This window comes from Gekko japonicus, unplaced genomic scaffold, assembly GCF_001447785.1.
Source record: "Gekko japonicus isolate JY-2015 unplaced genomic scaffold, Gekko_japonicus_V1.1 scaffold921, whole genome shotgun sequence".
NCBI lineage: Eukaryota > Metazoa > Chordata > Lepidosauria > Squamata > Gekkonidae > Gekko > Gekko japonicus.
In genome coordinates, this window is record NW_015168676.1 from 654,109 (window position 1) to 670,787 (window position 16,679).

Genomic DNA, 16,679 nt, shown 5'->3' on the forward strand with positions numbered 1-16,679 from the left:
CAATGGGAAAGCAGTGTTAGAGCATCAGTCTCACAGTATTCTGAACTGCCTGAAGAAGAGGAGGAGATTGGATTTATATCCCACCTGTCACTACCCAAGGAGTCTCAGAGCTGTTTACAATCTCCTTTCCCTTCCCCTCCCCACAACAGACACCCTGTGAGGTAGGTGGTGCTGAGAGAGCTCTTTCAAGGACTGCTGGTGAGAGAACAGCTCTGAAAGAACTTGTAACTGACACAAGGTCACACCAGCAGTTGCATGTGGAGGAGTGGGGAATCAAATCCGGTTCTCCCAGTTTAGAGTCTCCACTCCTAAACACTACACCAAACTGGCTTTGCTTCCTGAGTCTATCATATGAAGAACTACCAGTCCCAGAGTTCCTTTGATCACATAAGGAATATGTGAGGCCCTTTCTCTGTGTGTGTTTTTTTAAGTGTGCATCCAAAAGAGAGGGAATGCCACTGGGGAGTTGCATTTATTTAATTTAACCACCAGATGGCAACAAAGAACGTGCTACTTGGCTGCCCAAGGAGACAATATGCATCTGCTGAGTTTATCCAGCAGATGGCAACAGAGAACTTTATATGGCTTCCAAGTGTCCTGTTGGGAGCCCCGAAAATTATAAGGTGCAATTGCATAACCTCTCCACTAGATGGCTACCATAAATCACGGTATTGACCTTGTTGCTCCTGAAAAAGTACACTGATTGATAGAGTTGGGCAGTCGTGTTGGTCTGCAGCAATAGAACAAAGTTTGAGTCCAGTCGCACCTTTAAGACCAACAAGTTTAATTCTGGGTATAAGCAAAATTTTATTCAAGGTATGAGCTTTCGTAAATTTTAAAAAGTGTGCCTTGGCACACGAAAGCTCATACCTTGAATAAACTTTTATTGGTCTTAAAGGTGCCGCTGGACTCCAAATTTGTTCTACTGCTTCAGACCAACATGGCTGACCACCTGGAACTATCTGGGTATAAGCATTCGTGTGCATGCATGCGTACGAAAACTTACACCCAGAATTAAACTTTGGTGGTCTTACAGGTGCCTCTGGACTCAAACTTTGTTACATTGGTAGAGGGAATGCAAAGTCTGTGCATTCCCAGAAACACCCTGGTGGAATCCCATCTCTCACTTTCCGGAGCTGAGCATTGACATTAAAGAAAATGTATATAACTCAGCCCTGTGAAGCTGTAGCTGAAATAAGACCCTGGAGGGTCTCTGCCTACAAGGGCAAGACATTTCTGGGTGATCCAGCCTTTTTTACTATCCTGGTTCCCAAGTCACTCAGGGCTGGTTACACACCGTTGCTGAGTGCAGGGCACTACGATGGGTCGGGCCACGTAGATCTACTCTGTTGGGGTGTTTTCAATAATAATTTTTATTATTTTTCTTAAAAAACATACATGAAAGTAATAATAACAACATTATATCTCTTAAACGACCTCATACCATATAGCCAATGAATAACTTTGCAAGCATATGTTAAACGCTATCTATTTTTTAGTATTTAAGCGCTGTCAAAAACATTTCATTACCATTTTCTATGAATCTAGATTTAAGTATATCTTACAGTTTCATAAGCACATTTTGCAACTCTATAGATTAACAAAACATGTTTCTTCTGTTTAAACATTGTCTAAGCATTCTACAACAATCTTCTATAAGATAGATATTAACTAACTTTATACCATTCCCCAAATTCATAGATTCTTTTCTTTCTATTTGTTCTAATTGTTTTAATGTCGCAAAAAAAAATTCTCTAGCCTATCTCTTAGATCAAACTGAATTCTTAATATCAGCCTTGCTTACAAATTTTAAAATAATCTTCCATTTAATAAAATTTTTTAAGCATCCTATATTCCCTAAACAATCTACCATAAGGGCCTCATATATCTACTCTGTTAAAGGTGGTGCTTCACTCCACACAAAGAGCTTTCCCTTGATGCTTGTCTAGTGGGAAAGCTCCGCTCTGCACAAAGTGGATCTGCAGGCTCCAGGTCTTGGGCTGTTGACTGCAGAGCTCCAAAGTGCTGCTTTAAAGCCTATCATTGCTTAGGTAAGTGTCTGCTCTGCTCTGCCTGGGTTCAGTGTTTATAGCTGTAAAGAAAACCGATGGGTTTCCATGCTCTGTCCTCCCTTGGTTCTGCAAAGGGGCACCTTTGGAACTGGCTTGCTCTTGGTAGTGTGGATCATTACTCTGGCCCTGGTGCAAAATTGTAACATGGTCCCCAGTCCCATTCCATACTCTCATGAGCAGTGAAAGAAAAAGTTTGGTTTAAATTCTGAAATGTGGTACATCAGCTGTATTGCCCCAATGAACTCACACCCAGACCGGCCTTCCCGGGTCTCCAGCCCTGAGAAAGTGTACCTGGGATTCCCCCCCCCTGCCCGCCTGCCCTCGGTTCTGGATTTTTGGGAGTGCAAAATAAATGTAAAATTGCTCCCAGGGTCATAAACAGGCATCAAGTGGCAAGTTAACGATTACCCAGATTTTATTCCAGTATGAATTTTCATGGACAAAAATCCTCTTTGTCAAAAGTCTGCAGTGGAGGAGACAAGGCTCAATGTTGGAGCCTCCGCTTGGCATGCAGAAGGTCCCAGGTTCAATCCTCGGCATCTCCAGTTAAAAGGACCAGGTAGGAGGTGATGGGAAAGACCTCTGCCTGAGACCCTGGAGAGCCATGGAGAGGTGCCGTGGCTCAGTGGTCGAGCCTCTGTGTGGCATGCAGAAGGTCCCAGTTTCAATCCCCAGCATCTAAAGTTAAAAGGGCCAGAAAGTGGGTGATGGGAAAGACCTCCACCTGAGACCCCGGAGAGCTGCTGCCAGTCTGAGTAGACAATACTGACCTTGATGGACCAAGGGTCTGCTTCAGGATAAAGCAGCTTTAGGTGTGCATGTGATCCTCCAGTGAGATTATGTCTAGACTAGGCGAACCATGTGCAGCCCAGGGAAGGCAGCGCCTGGCCTAGGTGAACCAGCCCAGAGCAGTGTGAGATGTGGGGCAGGTTAGCCGGCCAGCCGGTTTCTTCCTTCCTCCCTCTCTTATTTGGAAAAAGCAGGGCAGGGGTAATGGGTGGTACCCCTTTCCACGTCTGGTTTTCCCCACTCCTAGTCCACCCTGAGCATACCCCCACATTACATTTCTTCCAAGCTGTACTTATGGGGTTTCGCACTGAAACTGGTCCAAAGAAAAACCTCCTTTGATCTGATTTAAAAGGGAAATGCAGGGTAGCTGTGGCTAAAGCTTCTGTATGGGAACTTTGCTCATAAACCGATATGGGGAAGAGGTAGGGTTGCCAGCCCCCCGGGTGAGAGTGAGGGATCCCCCAATTTTGTGGGCTCCTGAACACCGCTGGCTAGCTGGCCGACGGGGAAACCCTGCTCCCAACAGCCAGGCTCCGACGTGACTTCCCCAGTATGATGAAGTCACGCAGAAGTTCCGTCATCATGCCAGGGATGTCACGTGGTGACACTCTGGTATTTTTGGCAAAAGTCTATGGTTACCATAGAGTTTTGCCCAAAATACCAGAGTGTCTCTGTGCAGCATCCCTGGTATAATGATGTCACTTCCACTTGTCGCCCGGCCCCCCGCTCCCAGAGAGGTCCCTCCCACCCTCCGCCAGCCAGAGCCAAGGACCTGGCAACCCTAGGAAGAGGGTACAGTTCAGCTCCACTTCCAAAATGGCAAAAGCTCAGTATCCCCCCCCCCCAGCTCGTTAACTGGCTTTTTTTTTTTGCTTTCCCTGTTGAGAAAGTGGAAAGGGGGTGCTGCCAGGTGTGTAGGGGGGGCTGTGTAACTGCAGCTGCTTTGGCACTTCTGGGGTGGTATGACTGTCTGAAAGGGGGAGGAGTGGGAGTATGCGGCAGGAGCGCATGGTGTGGGGACAGGCAGTGTGCAGATGATATCTCTGCCCACTTCCACCCTACTCACTTCTGCAGCAGGGACTGTATTTGCTCTCCACAAGCTGCCTTTGTGCTTCTCTGTGGAGGGTGGATTGTGGTAAGGGTTTGGGTGGTAGCTGCAAGCATGCAAATACGCACAACATCCAGTCGGTTCTCAGTGGGAAATGGTGTTCATCTGTCCATCACACAGTTGTACAAGACGGTGCCTAGGAAATGGGCCTGTTTGTGTGGATTGATCCACGTGCTGAGGGGGCGGGTGGGATGAGAGTTGTTGGAAGTTCTCAAAATTACACCTTCCCGTGGTGAAAATGTCACTGCTAAATCTCACGTACTGGAGGAAATGAGAAGGAGCTTGAGAAAGCATTGCTTTAATTCACCTGTGATGAGTACGCAGGGCTGGCCTTTTAGCCTCTAGGTTATGAGAGGTGTGGGCGAGGAGAAAATAACACAGGTGTACTGAGGTATTATCAGGGATAAAGCTCCTAATTGTTTGTAGTCCATCTTCATAGAGGATGTTGGTACATAAGAGGCTCAACCGTAATAATGGCTGCTATTGTTTGGGAGATGGACGGTAGCTTCCTCAGGACATCAGTAACATCTCACAAGTAACTGAGGGTGTTGAGAAGATAGGACTAAGGATACAGTCCATATAGCTGAAGAAGAAGAGATTGGATTTATACCCCGCCCTTCACTACCCAAAGGAGTCTCAGAGTGGCTTACAAACTCCTTTCCCTTCCCCTCCCCACAACAGACATCCTGTGAGGTAGGCGGGGCTGAGAGAGCTCTGACAGAAACTGCTCTTTTTCAAGAGCAGCTGTGCCAGAACTATGGCTTGCCCAAGGTCATCCAGCAGGTGGAAGTGGAGGAGTGTGGAATCAAACCCGGTTCTCCAAGATTAGGGTCCATGCATTTAACCACTACATCAAACTGGCTCACACCACTACACTCCAGTCCAGTTTTAGTTTATTGTCTTAGCCATTGGTCATAACAACACAAAATAAAGCAAAATACAACAAACATACATCAAAGTGGGGTAAACCCTTCAATAACTTTCAGTAAGTCCTAGACTCAATCTTATCTTTTTTGCCGCCAGTGCAAACAAGGCCATTCTGCTGGTAACATGTGCATCAATATCAGATAGCAAGAAGACAGTCAAGTCCTGGTCTGAAATTCTATTATGCAATGGTACCACACCACTACACCAAACTAGCTGGTGATAGATTCAGGTGGGTAGCCGTGTTGGACTGAAGCATCAGAACAAAGTTTGAACCCAGTGGTGCTTTTGAGACCAACAAAGTTTAATTCTGGGTATAAGCTTTCGTGTGCATGAACACTACTGCAGGTGCATTGAAACAAGACTTCCTCAACCATTATATATAGGTAGCGAGAGGGTGGGGTGGGGGTTAGTTGCCAGGAAGGGTTAATTGGAGTCAAGATGCCTGTGTAACTGAGTGAGAGGTATAGCTAAGATTGGATTAAGGGAACTGGTAAAACCTGTGAATAGCATCAAATTCGCATACAGGTAATAAAAGCCTCCCCAATCTGTTTTCACTTCCCCAGTTGGCCTGCCCTGGCGGCCAGCCCAGGGGAGGGAGAGCTGGTCAGTTTCACTCCTCTTCCCCTTGGAGGGGGAGTGAAACCGACACGCTCCAATGGCGGGCTGAATATTTTCGGCAATGCAGAGTATTTCCTAAATCCCAGTATAATACCGATACTAGGATTCAAGAATATTGGTGTTTACTGATATTTTTTGGGTTTGGTTTACCTGAACCTGAAAAATATTGAATGTTTTCCATGCCAACCCCTTGTGGGAATCCCATGTGTGTGTCAGCTCCAAGAGGGGCAGGACACCCCCTCTTTGGCGTTTTTAAACTAGGAAAAAAGTCCCGTGGCCAGCCTGCGAAAGTGCCATCCCAATATTTGTCTGCGCAGAAGACATAGATGAACAACAGATACAGATAAGTGCAACTCTGTTTTCATTGCCAAGGTTCCTTGAGTCTGGATTTACTCTATACATATGTGGCTAATTCCTCCCCCCCCTCCCGTGGGCCTGAGGATAGTAGACTTTAAAATGTGGACTTTGGGGTTCCATCTCTCAGGCTCCTGTGTACAGTCAAATTGTATGTAGTCCCTGGATTAGGATATCAAAAAGTTTTGAGTAGATTCCCCTCAGACTCTGCACGTACAGCGGATCTGATGAGCATCTATGTGTTTACAGGATTAGGGCTTGAGATCATGGTCTGAGAAATCTCCCCCATCTCCTTTTCTGTTTTTTAACATTCAACCCATTGAAGCGTTCTGTTGAACTCAAAAAGCTCTCCTTACTGCTTGGTGTTAGATCCAAAGGAAAGGTTTGGATTTGGGGTTTGAGCATACATGGTGATTCTTGTTGGGATCTCAGTGAAAGAGCCGTGTGTTTTAAATTCTGGGGTAACAATGCTCATCTGGAGCAGCTCGTTTTGAGAGACTGAAGCTGAATCAAAGCCCCCAAATATAGCTTTGTCATATGGCTGACTTAATGGAACAGAGAAGCTGAAAGAACTGTTTTTATTATCTTCCCCTACACCGGGAAGTATAATCTTTCGAACTTTGAAAGATGTTTTAGAAATGGTAAAAATGGCATTTAAAAGAGATTCTTTCATGCAATTCACAAGTTTATTGGGCCCTTCACACACCGCCACTTAATCCTCTGCCTCCTGAGGTGTAAAATGTCCTCCTACCCCCTCCTTTCTGCCTCCCCCCCCAGCACAATCTAATCCAAGTGATAATTTTCTGACTTGCCAGGGGTTCACAAGCCACTCTCCACACTGCCTGAGGTAATTAGCAGTCCCCGTGGCAGAGAGTCGCAAACCCTGTTGGGCCAGCTTGGAGAATCAAGCCGGTTGGTTAATGTTCCTGGTGTCCCCCTGAGAACTGTAATGAAGGTGCCCCCCAAGCGGAGAAAATGAGGGGCCTCCACTAGCCATTGGCTCTGTGCCTCTGGACGCATTAAGCACAGGACGATCCAAAGGTGTGAAGACTGATTGATTGTCGATGGAGGATTTTCACTCTGGGGTTCAAGTGGAAGAACAGCCTGTCCTAAAGCCAACGGCTTACTTCAGGTCCTTGGCCGCAGTGCTGAGGTGCGCACAATCGGAAATAGATTCCTGCCCCAAGTTCAATACTTCAAAGAGATGTGTTTCTCCCCCCTCCCCCCCCCGTCCGATTATCCTGTGGGTTGATTGATGCATTATGGAGTCCAGGTCCGGGGTCCCCCAGTCCGTCTCAGAGTCAGGCATGAGTTGCGGGTTCTCCTCAGTTCCCACACACAGGGTGCCTAATTTGAACTGGGACTAAGGCCCATGTGGAGATGGGGCTTCCACTTCTCCCCTCGTGCCCCTTTCCTGGCCTGAAACAACCTAAAGAGTTTCTCTTGGGCCACTGGGGAAGCCCATGCGGTTTCCCCAACAGGCCAAAGAGTGCCCCAAGACCACCTCAGTTCACAAAAACGGCACATGGCAGGGGGGAGGGCGAAGCCCTTCTCCGTGTGCTCCGTGGTCTAATCTGCATTGGGCACCACCTGTGGGTGAGCTGAGGAGAAACCTTTCCCGCAGACCATTCAAAAGTCCCACACACCCAACTGGTTGCTTCAAGTGGTACAGCCCTGAAAGAGTTTTACTCTGATACTGTCACTTGGGCCTCTGAAATTCTTGTTTGCACACCTTTGCAGTGTTGGGGACCTGAGATTCAAGCCAAGTTTCATGACTCCTAAATTGCTAATGCCCCTGAATGCTGACGTTCCACACCAGGGCACATTCCACTCTGAACACACAGAGAAAAACAAGCAGCTGCCTTATACCGATTCAGATTATAAATACATCAAGGTCAGTATTGTTTACTCAAGACATGGAGCAGCTCTGCTGAATCTCAGGCTGAGGTATTTCAAATCACATATTGCCCAATCTTTTAAACTGGACATGCCAAGAGATTGAATTTAGGACCTTCTTAGGGTAGCCATCCCCCGCACCACGGTGGGGTTTCCCCCAATTTTGAGGGCTCCAATCCACCACTGGCCAGTGGGGGAAGCACCACCCCTGAAAAGCCCCCTCTCATGGTGCCGGCACTGGCACGATGATGTCACCCAGAAGTGACGTCATTGCGTTGCCAACGATGAAGGCAACACTCTAGGTTATGGTTTTGGGGGCACAGTCTGTCTGTTTCCACTCGTTTCGGAAGAAGTCTTCCTCAGAAAAGGATCAACTCCAAAGGTATTTTCATTACAGTCTCTTGCATGGAGTTGTCTGAAACCAATCTTTAAACAGAATACGCCAGTCACCAAGTTATCTTTATGAGGAACAAAAGCTTTCCAACTTAAACATCGTTGGCAAAAATTTCTCAGAGAAGTTGCCAATGATGTTAAAGCTGGAAGGTTCTTGTTCCTTATAAAGATCATTTGGTGATTGACGTATTCTATTTGAAGATTGATTTCGGACAACTCCGTGCAAGAGACTGTAATGAAAATACCTTTGGAGTTGATCCTCTTCTGAGGAAGACCTTCCAAAACGAGTGGAAACCTAGGTGCTCATCAAATTGATGCTTACATTTGCTGCAAGCGTTTGTCACCAGTCAGAACAAGCTGACACTTTGTTCATGTCTGTTGTAAGGTTTTGCCACAAGTTGGAATTTCTCCTATGTTTATTACTTTGTCAGTGTTGTGATTGGCTCATTATTTAGGAGTTTACATTTGTAAGTGTTGCTTATAAAACGATGTATTGTTTTTAACAGTGGTCTGTGATATGTGATTTGTACTGGGTCTATTCAACATGTGCATTCAGCCGTATTCAGTGGAACAGCCATTATTCACAGTGATTTCCCCCTGAAAGTAAGCTGCAGTAGCCAGAGGCAGCCATTTTGTGACTGCGCCCACCACACTGTGTCAGAATTCCAAAGGCGCCTGCAGGCTCAAAAAGGTTGTGGGGACCCTAGCTCTACCACCGGGGCATGACCCCTAGCATCGTCCCCGTGCTTTGACCCCCTCCCAAGCCAGACTTAGTGTTTATAACCAGTCACGTTTATTACAGTGATGAGGATATGAGGGGTTCTTCTGTGCTGAGTCTTCCTTTAGTGTTTCTTCCCTTTGGCCTTGCCCTTGGACTCCCGCCTTCCACTCTTCACGCTGCCCCAGGAACAAGATGTGATGAGGGAGAGGATTTTGCTGGGCTTCCGGCGAGAAGCTGCAGAGAAACCAAAAGACAGAGAGAAAAGGGGCTCAGGTCTCAGAGACAAGATATCTCTCAGCCAATCCTACAGTATTTTACTTGAAAGTATGCCCCGTTGAGTCCAATGGGACTCGCTCTCAAGACACACATAACGCATTGGTGGCGCAGAGTGCTGTCAAGTGACAGCCAACTTATGGCAACCCCTCCATGGGGTTTTCAAGATCAGAGGTGATTTGCCATTGCCTTCCGCTACACAGGACGTTAATGCCCACAAAGTGGTATATCAGTAGGGTGAGTGCATCGCGAGGGAAGGGACGGAGGGGAGTATTTCTGATAGGAACCCTAAAAGAAGTTCTGAGAGAGAGATGGACGGAGAAAGAGAAAAATGGATGGGTGAAGGGCAGAAAAAAAGAGGATCTGTCTGCACCACAGATTTCAGCTGGTTCCATACTCAGTTGACTATTCCTCAAGGACTCCTGGGAACTGTAGTTCTTATGGGAAGAGAAGAAGAAGAGATTGGATTTATACCCCGCCCTTCACTACCCGAAGGAGTCTCAGAGCAGCTTACAATCTCCTTTCCCTCCCCCTCCCCGCAACAGACACCCTGTGAGGTAAGTGGGGCTGAGAGAGCTCTTCCAAGAACTGCCCTTGAGATAACAGCTCGGAAATAACTTGCAACTGACCCAAGGTCACACCAGCAGGTGCAAGTGGAGGAGTGGGGAATCAAACCCGGTTCTCCCAGATGAGAGTCTGCACTCCTAACCCCTGCACCAAACAGAGGGGGTAACAGAAAATTCTCAGCAGTCTCACCAAATTATAATTCCCAAGATTCTTTGGGAATGTCATGAAGTCTATAAAATGGATATAAGCCTGTAGTGGAAGCCATGTCCAGAGACAGGAGGAAGGGAAAGATAAAACACTGGATCAATGGATGGGGATAAAGTTGAGGTGGTGGGGGGGGGAGAAAGAGATGAATAGGGAGAGAGATTTGAGGAAGGAGGGCAAAGAGGACATGTATGGCACAATGGGAGAAATGAAGCAAAGAATGGGTCACCTTTGATTTCATAAAATGAGAAATGTGGGGTGGGGCGGGGGGCTGAAATTTCTTTGGAAGGCAGGCCTTTTGCTCTGAAAATCTCCCTCCCCCAAGCTCAGAGAGGTGGTGTTCAGTCAAGTGAGAAGAAGGCTTTTAGCTGCACATATCCCTGGGATATGTGAAAAAAAGGTTCTGAGACAGAATCTTGGGTAGGTTTTTTGCCAACCTCCAGGTGGGGCCTGGAGTTCTCCTGGAGTTTCCAGATGAGAGAGATGGGTTTTCTGGTAGAACGGGGATGCTTTGGAGAGTGAACTCTACAGGCTTGTACCCACTGAGGTCTTTACCCTCTCCAGGCTTCACTTCAAAATTCTCCAGGGGTTTTCTGGGTGAGACTTGATGTTGGACCAAGCAAAGGTTAGAGAACAGGTGCCGTGCTGAACTTGGATGGGAGGAAGGGTAGGTCCTTGTGAGAATTTCTAGAGTCTTTTGGCTGGGGGGGGGAATGAACCCCCCAAGTCAACTTTGGATGAAACCTCTGTGTGTGGGGGGGGAATGCTGGTCTAGAACAGGGGCAGCCAAACTTGCTTAATATAAGAGCCACACAGAATACACATCAGGTGTTTGAGAGCCGCAAGACATGAACTTACACGTTTTTATTGGAAAATATGCAATTTTTATATTAAATTAAAGAGACAAATGTGTTCTCCGAGCCAAGCTAGTCTGCCAGTGTGGCAGGGCTCAGAGAACACATTTAAGTTTAGATGGGGGGGAGGGGAGAAGGAGAGAGAGACAGAAAGAAAGAAATGTGGAAAGAAAGAAAGTGGAAAGAAAGCAAACGGATGGAGGAGGGAGGGGAGAGGTGGAAAAAAAGCAACTTTAACTTTAAATGCGTCCTCCAAGCCCCCCCCCCCCTCCCCACAGTGGCTGGCATGGCTCGGAGAAGGGATTTAAAGAGACAAATGCCTTCTCCAAGCCAGTGGGCAGGAAGGGGGCTTTGAGAGTGCATTTAAAGTTAAAGCTGCTTTCTTTCTCTGCTTCCCCCCCCCTCAAGCTTTCCCAGGGAGGGGAACCACTGGCTGGGGAAGGGAAGACCGATCAGGGAGGCATGCCCTGCTGGGAGCCACAAAGTATATGTGAAAGAGCCACATGTGGCTCCTCAGCCATAGCTCGACCATCCCCTGGTCTAGAAGCATGGGGCTGGTGACTGACTCTAGGAATCGATGACTTGGTGGTTCTTAGGGGACAAAATGTGGTATCTCCTACCTCTCCGGGGAGATTTGCTTCGGCTCGTTCTTCTGCTTTTACTGCTCCTTCTGAAAGAACAGCCCTCATCAGACATCTCATCTCTCTGGTCTCATCATACCTTATATCCTCCCCCCCCCCGATCCCAGAATGAATTCAAGGCCAAAACTACACATGATTATGGGAGATCTGTGAATGGATCCACCATTTTTTTAAAAATTGTATTAATAGGGGCCCCTGAATCAGACTGGGTCTGCGTTGTGTGGAGAGCAGGGTTATCTTACCACAATGAAGAGAAGAAGAAGAGATTGGATTTATCTCCCACCCTTCACTCGGAGTCTCAGAGCGGTTTACAATCTCCTTTCTCTTCCCCTCCCCACAACAGGCACCCTGGGAGGTAGGTGGGGCTGAGAGAGCTCTTTCAAGAACTGCTCTTTCAAGAACAGCTCTGAGAGAACCCGTGACTGACCCAAGGTCACTCCAGTAGCTGCATGTGGAGGAGTGCTTGCATTTCATTAGAATGCCAACACAGCCACCATGATTCACAGCTCCTGCATTCACTTCTCTTCCTCCATCCCCTTGCTGAACAGACAGTTGGTAGGAGGAGGAAAGGGAGGGGTGACTGTACCTAGGGTTGCAAACCTCCAGGTGGGGCCTGGGGAATTACAACTGATCTCCCAGACTACGGAGATTTGGGGGGGGGGGAGAATTCTCTTCCTATTTGGGCCAGATGCTGCTTCTTTACTTTTGCTTCTATACTGCTTGCTTATCAATGACCTTGCAGGTTGCTGGTGTAGTGTCTGGGATGCCTGGAACCATGGGAGCGCTTTCGGTTCCCAGCTGCGGCCTCTAACGGCCTGGGGACCCTTCTCCCGCGTGCGGGAGCCTGGCTAATTGGCTTATGGAAAGGGGCGGTGCATACGAATACCCTATATCCCATTATGCTTGTAGGACCATTGCCATTCTTAACAGTGACTATGTTAATGCCTCCCTAGCTCTGCAATAAAGTATAACCTTTCTGATAAGCGTGTACTCCGTTGTTGGCTGTCGAACCTGACACTCATCCCTCCCCCCAATAGCTAGCAATCCAAAACAGTCCAGTGGTGCCTTCTGACACACTTCCGGTGATGTCAGGGGGTGTGACATATGCAAATAAGTTATGCTAATGAGCTCCTGCACCTCTTTTTCTACAAAATGACCCCAGAGCAGGAGCATTTCAGGCTGCTGATATCCTTGGCATTTGCCAAGCGGGTTCATTCGTACTGCCTTTGTTTTCTAAAACTGTTTTATTTTATTGCTCCTGGGACTGTTTTATAGGGTTGCCACCAAGGCTCCCTCTAAGCTGTGGAGTCTTGTGAGCAAAAATTCTATTTTGTGAGCTTACTGGCATTAAAGTTGTAAGCGAGCAATTTGGTGGCTGCATCAGTTAGTTTGCTGTGGAGCCATCTTTCCTGAACTAAGGCAACAATGTGTGAGCTGGCGGCTCAAAAACTGTGAGCTAGCTCACACTAACTCAGCTTAGCTAGCGGGAACACTGCTTGCTACCATCTGGGTGTAGCCCAGAGATATCATGGAATTACAACTGGTGGTTTTATTTACAGCCGTATTTCATCGAATGTGCTGTCATCTAACACAGTTAAAAGTCAAAAGTTGTTTCAGGCAGTTTGGTCCCAGTGACAGAGTATTTAGAGAATAGTGGGATAGTTCCAGAGAACCCAGTGTACATAAATCTGTCCTTTTTTCTGATTTAGTATGTTTGTGCAATGTTTATGCTTTAATAACCTAGATATATGAAGAGATGTAAGTTGTGGTAGTTCACTCTCATTGGATCAGATCAAGTGTTATTGTTAACTTTTATTTCTCTGTTTCTTCTTTGTTTGTTAAAACAGTTCAATAAAATTTAAATTAAAAAAAGAGAAAGAATTACCACTGGTGGACTCTCCAGGTGACAGAGAGTCCTGAAGCAAGCAGCTGCTTTGGAGGGTGGACTCTGTGGCATTTGACCCTGCTGAGCAATGCTCCCTGTAAGCTGTGGAGTCTTGTGAACAAAAATTCTACTTTATGAGCTCCTGGCATTAAAGTTGTGAGCGAGCGATTTGGCTGCTGCATAAATCAGTTTGCTCTGGAGCCATCCTTCCTGAGCTAAGACAAAAATGTGTGAGCTGGAGGCTAAAAAACTGTGAGGTAGCTCACACTAACTCAGCTTAGAGGGAACACTGCTCCACCCCCAAAGCTCTGTGAATCTCCCAGTCCAGATCCGGCAGTCTATTAAGTCTTGGGGGCCCGCAGGATAAATCCAAGTTCCCCCGACCCTGAGCTCCTCTACCCGTTGCTCTTCCAGGTACCTGCTCGAGGGAGGGCTGCTCTTGTATTCCACGTCTCCATCTGGGCTGAGGTCCTGGTGTCTGGGGGCCATCTCCAAAGACTCCTCCGACCCCATATTATCCGAGGCGGGAGAGATATCAGGCTCCAGAGTCTTTTCTTGAGTGAGGACGGGTGGCAAGAAGGGATCCTCGGTGCTTTTCTGACTCTTTAAGGATATGCTCAGGCTCCGCCTGCTCCGGGTGTCCTCTTGCGTGAGGCTGGGCGCTCTGGAGAAGGAGTACACAGTCCGGATGCTCACGGTGTCTGCCAGGTTAATGGCACTGGTGCTCTACGGGGAGACAGATCGCGGGAGAACAAGTCTGAGGAACACGTCTCAGTAGGGAGCATGTGGATTGCACCAAAGTGCGTCTTCTTCATTATCTCAGCCCTGTGAGGTAGGCCTGCTTTTCTTCTCCGTATGCCCAGGAGTTCTGCTACTTTCCCACCCACCCCCCGCCCCACCCCATCCTCTAGCATTAAAGTTGTTTCAAGAAGAAGAAGAAGAGATTGGATTTATACCTCACCCTTCAGTCGGAGTCTCAGAGCGGTTTACAAACTCCTTTCCCTTCCCATCCCCAAGACAGACACCCTGTGAGGTAGGTTGGGCTGAGAGAGCTCTTTCCAGAACTGTCCTTGAGAGAACAGCTCTGACAGAACTATGGTTTGCCCAGGGTCATCCAGCCAGGTGCAAGTGGAGGAGTGGGGAATCAAACCCGGTTCTCTCAGATTAGAGTCTGTGCACTTAACCACTACACCAAAAGATGCACTGGAATTCTTGGGAAATCACTGGGATAATTGGTTTGGAGGAAAAGGCTGGGGAAAACGTCTGGCTTCTCCTCTCACTGGAACAGAGCTCATAGAATAGCCTTGCCTACGTCTACTGCTTTCCTTGCCTGGAGGTCTAAAGCCAGTTTGGTGTTGTGGTTAGGAACGCAGACTCTAATCTGGGTGCACATGTTCATACAAGCATAATGTACCTACCTCACAGGGTGTCTGTTGTGAGGAGAGTAAGTGGAGGTCATTGTCAGTGGCACTGCAAGTGAAGGGCGGGGTATAAATCCAGTCTCCACCTCCTCCTTTGAACACTACTGGGTTTGATGCAAGGAGAGGCGGACTACGAGATGCTGAACAAGTCACGTTTATTCGGTACAACACAAGAACAAGAACTGGCCGGCAAGGGCCAACTATATATACCCACCCTAGACACACCTACAGTCCTACTGGAGGGTTTGAATCTCCCGCCAAGTCCCTATTGGTGGACTAAAAGGTGGACTAGGATCCTTGGCCCCTATGGTGTTAGGAGCCAAGCTAGGGGACTCGGGACGTGGACCTCTAGTGGCGGTCCACAGACACAACATGCGTCTTCTTCCCAGAATCCCTTAAACTCTCAACACCCCAGCTTGCGCTTTCTCTTGGGTTGGGCTGTCCCACTTTGCATTCAAGTGTCAGGAAGGATCTAGATTCCTCTTGTGAAATACTGGCCCATTCTGCATCTAGCATTTGCTCCGCTGTTTTGGCAAACCCAGGTTGGAAGAGAAATTCCTCTCTGCATTGCATGCAACTTTCACTTTGATCGATTGTCGGATTTTATGGCAGTGTCCAGGACTGCGTGCCGCTTTCCCTTCGTTCGCTCTCTCGGTTTTATGGTGGCCGTCTGCATAGATTTATGGCTGTTTTATGGCCGTTCAAGGGTGACTCTGCAGTCAGTACGGTGTTGGCCCAGGGGTATCTGAATGTGGTTTTGAGCCGCATCTTTTTCTGTTCCAGGGTGGGTTTGGTAAAACAGTAGAGCGAATGCTAGATGCAGACTGGGCCATTGAAATAGGTTTCCTGAACTACTTCTTTTCTTGAAGGCGGAATAACATATTGTGTTTGGCCCAGAACAGGTTGAAGAGGAGGTGGGGAGAAGCTGCGGCTCTGTGGGTTGAGCATCTGCTCCCCGTTGTTGGATCCCCAGGCATTCGAAATAACTCCACGTTTGGATCAAAGCAAGGTTTATTTCAAAGCGATGGTTCAAGCAGGAACAAGGACATTGTTAGGAATAACTACAAATACACATGAGCAACATAATAAAGGGATTTGAACCAGGTTAGGGCCAATGAGCCCAGTTCCCGCTGGCGGGAATAGAACTTACAAACGCGCGCCCATTTCATGGGAACATAACAGTTCTACACAATCAACACAGGTTCAGTTCACAGGCTAGATACCCATAACAAGCTGAGCGAAGCACCGACTCCCACCACCAGCTGCATGACCTTGGTCAGTTCCGCAAAGTACAGAGTAAGCATAAGGAAGCAAAAGGAACCAGGGGGGGGAAGGGTACAAGATGTGTTAAGCAGGTAACACCAGATACAATGGCAGCTAGCTGACACCCGTGCAGAAGGGCCCGGGTTCAGTTCCTTGTGTTTCCCGATAAAAGGATCAGAATGTCGAAGACCTTTCCCTGTGGCTTTAGAGAGCCCCTGCCAGTCAGATTAGATGATCCAGTAATCTGCTTGAACCCCATTGAGAAAGGAGGACTAGAAGCAACAAAAATCAATTCACCCCAGGTCTCCCTTGCAAGTTTCAGGACAGAGGGGGGACTTCAGAAACCATGGCTGCAATCACACACACACTAAATAGATCCAGAGGCATTGGCCATGTTAGTCTGTTGCCGCAAAACAGGAAAAAGCCCAGTAGCACCTTTAGACTAACAAACTTCATTGTAGCATAAGCTTTTGAGAAACACAGCTCTCTTTGTCAGATGCATCTGACAAAGAGAGCTGTGTTTCTCGAAAGCTTATGGTACGCACTAAATAATCTGCTTTCGATGCACTTTCAACTGGATTTTGCCACTTAACACAGTAAAATCCAGTTGGGAAGTGCATTGGAAGTGGATTGAAAGTGGATTATTGAGTGCGTCGCAGCCCATGTCTCCTACGTCCCTCAACATTTCCCTAC

General features: G+C 47.5%; 1 protein-coding gene across 1 annotated transcript in view; it reads right to left on the reverse strand.

Moving 5' to 3' along the window:
• Positions 1-8,999: 8,999 nt before the first annotated feature.
• The window catches only part of LOC107113962 (protein FAM71C-like), a 28,068-nt gene continuing 20,388 nt past the window's right edge, over positions 9,000-16,679 (reverse strand). The window contains exons 4-6 of the mRNA XM_015415372.1: positions 13,721-14,028; positions 11,397-11,446; positions 9,000-9,112 (exon numbers count right to left, since the gene is read on the reverse strand). Of these exons, the coding sequence (XP_015270858.1) occupies positions 9,000-9,112; positions 11,397-11,446; positions 13,721-14,028 (471 nt within the window). The remainder of the gene's footprint in view (positions 9,113-11,396; positions 11,447-13,720; positions 14,029-16,679) is intronic.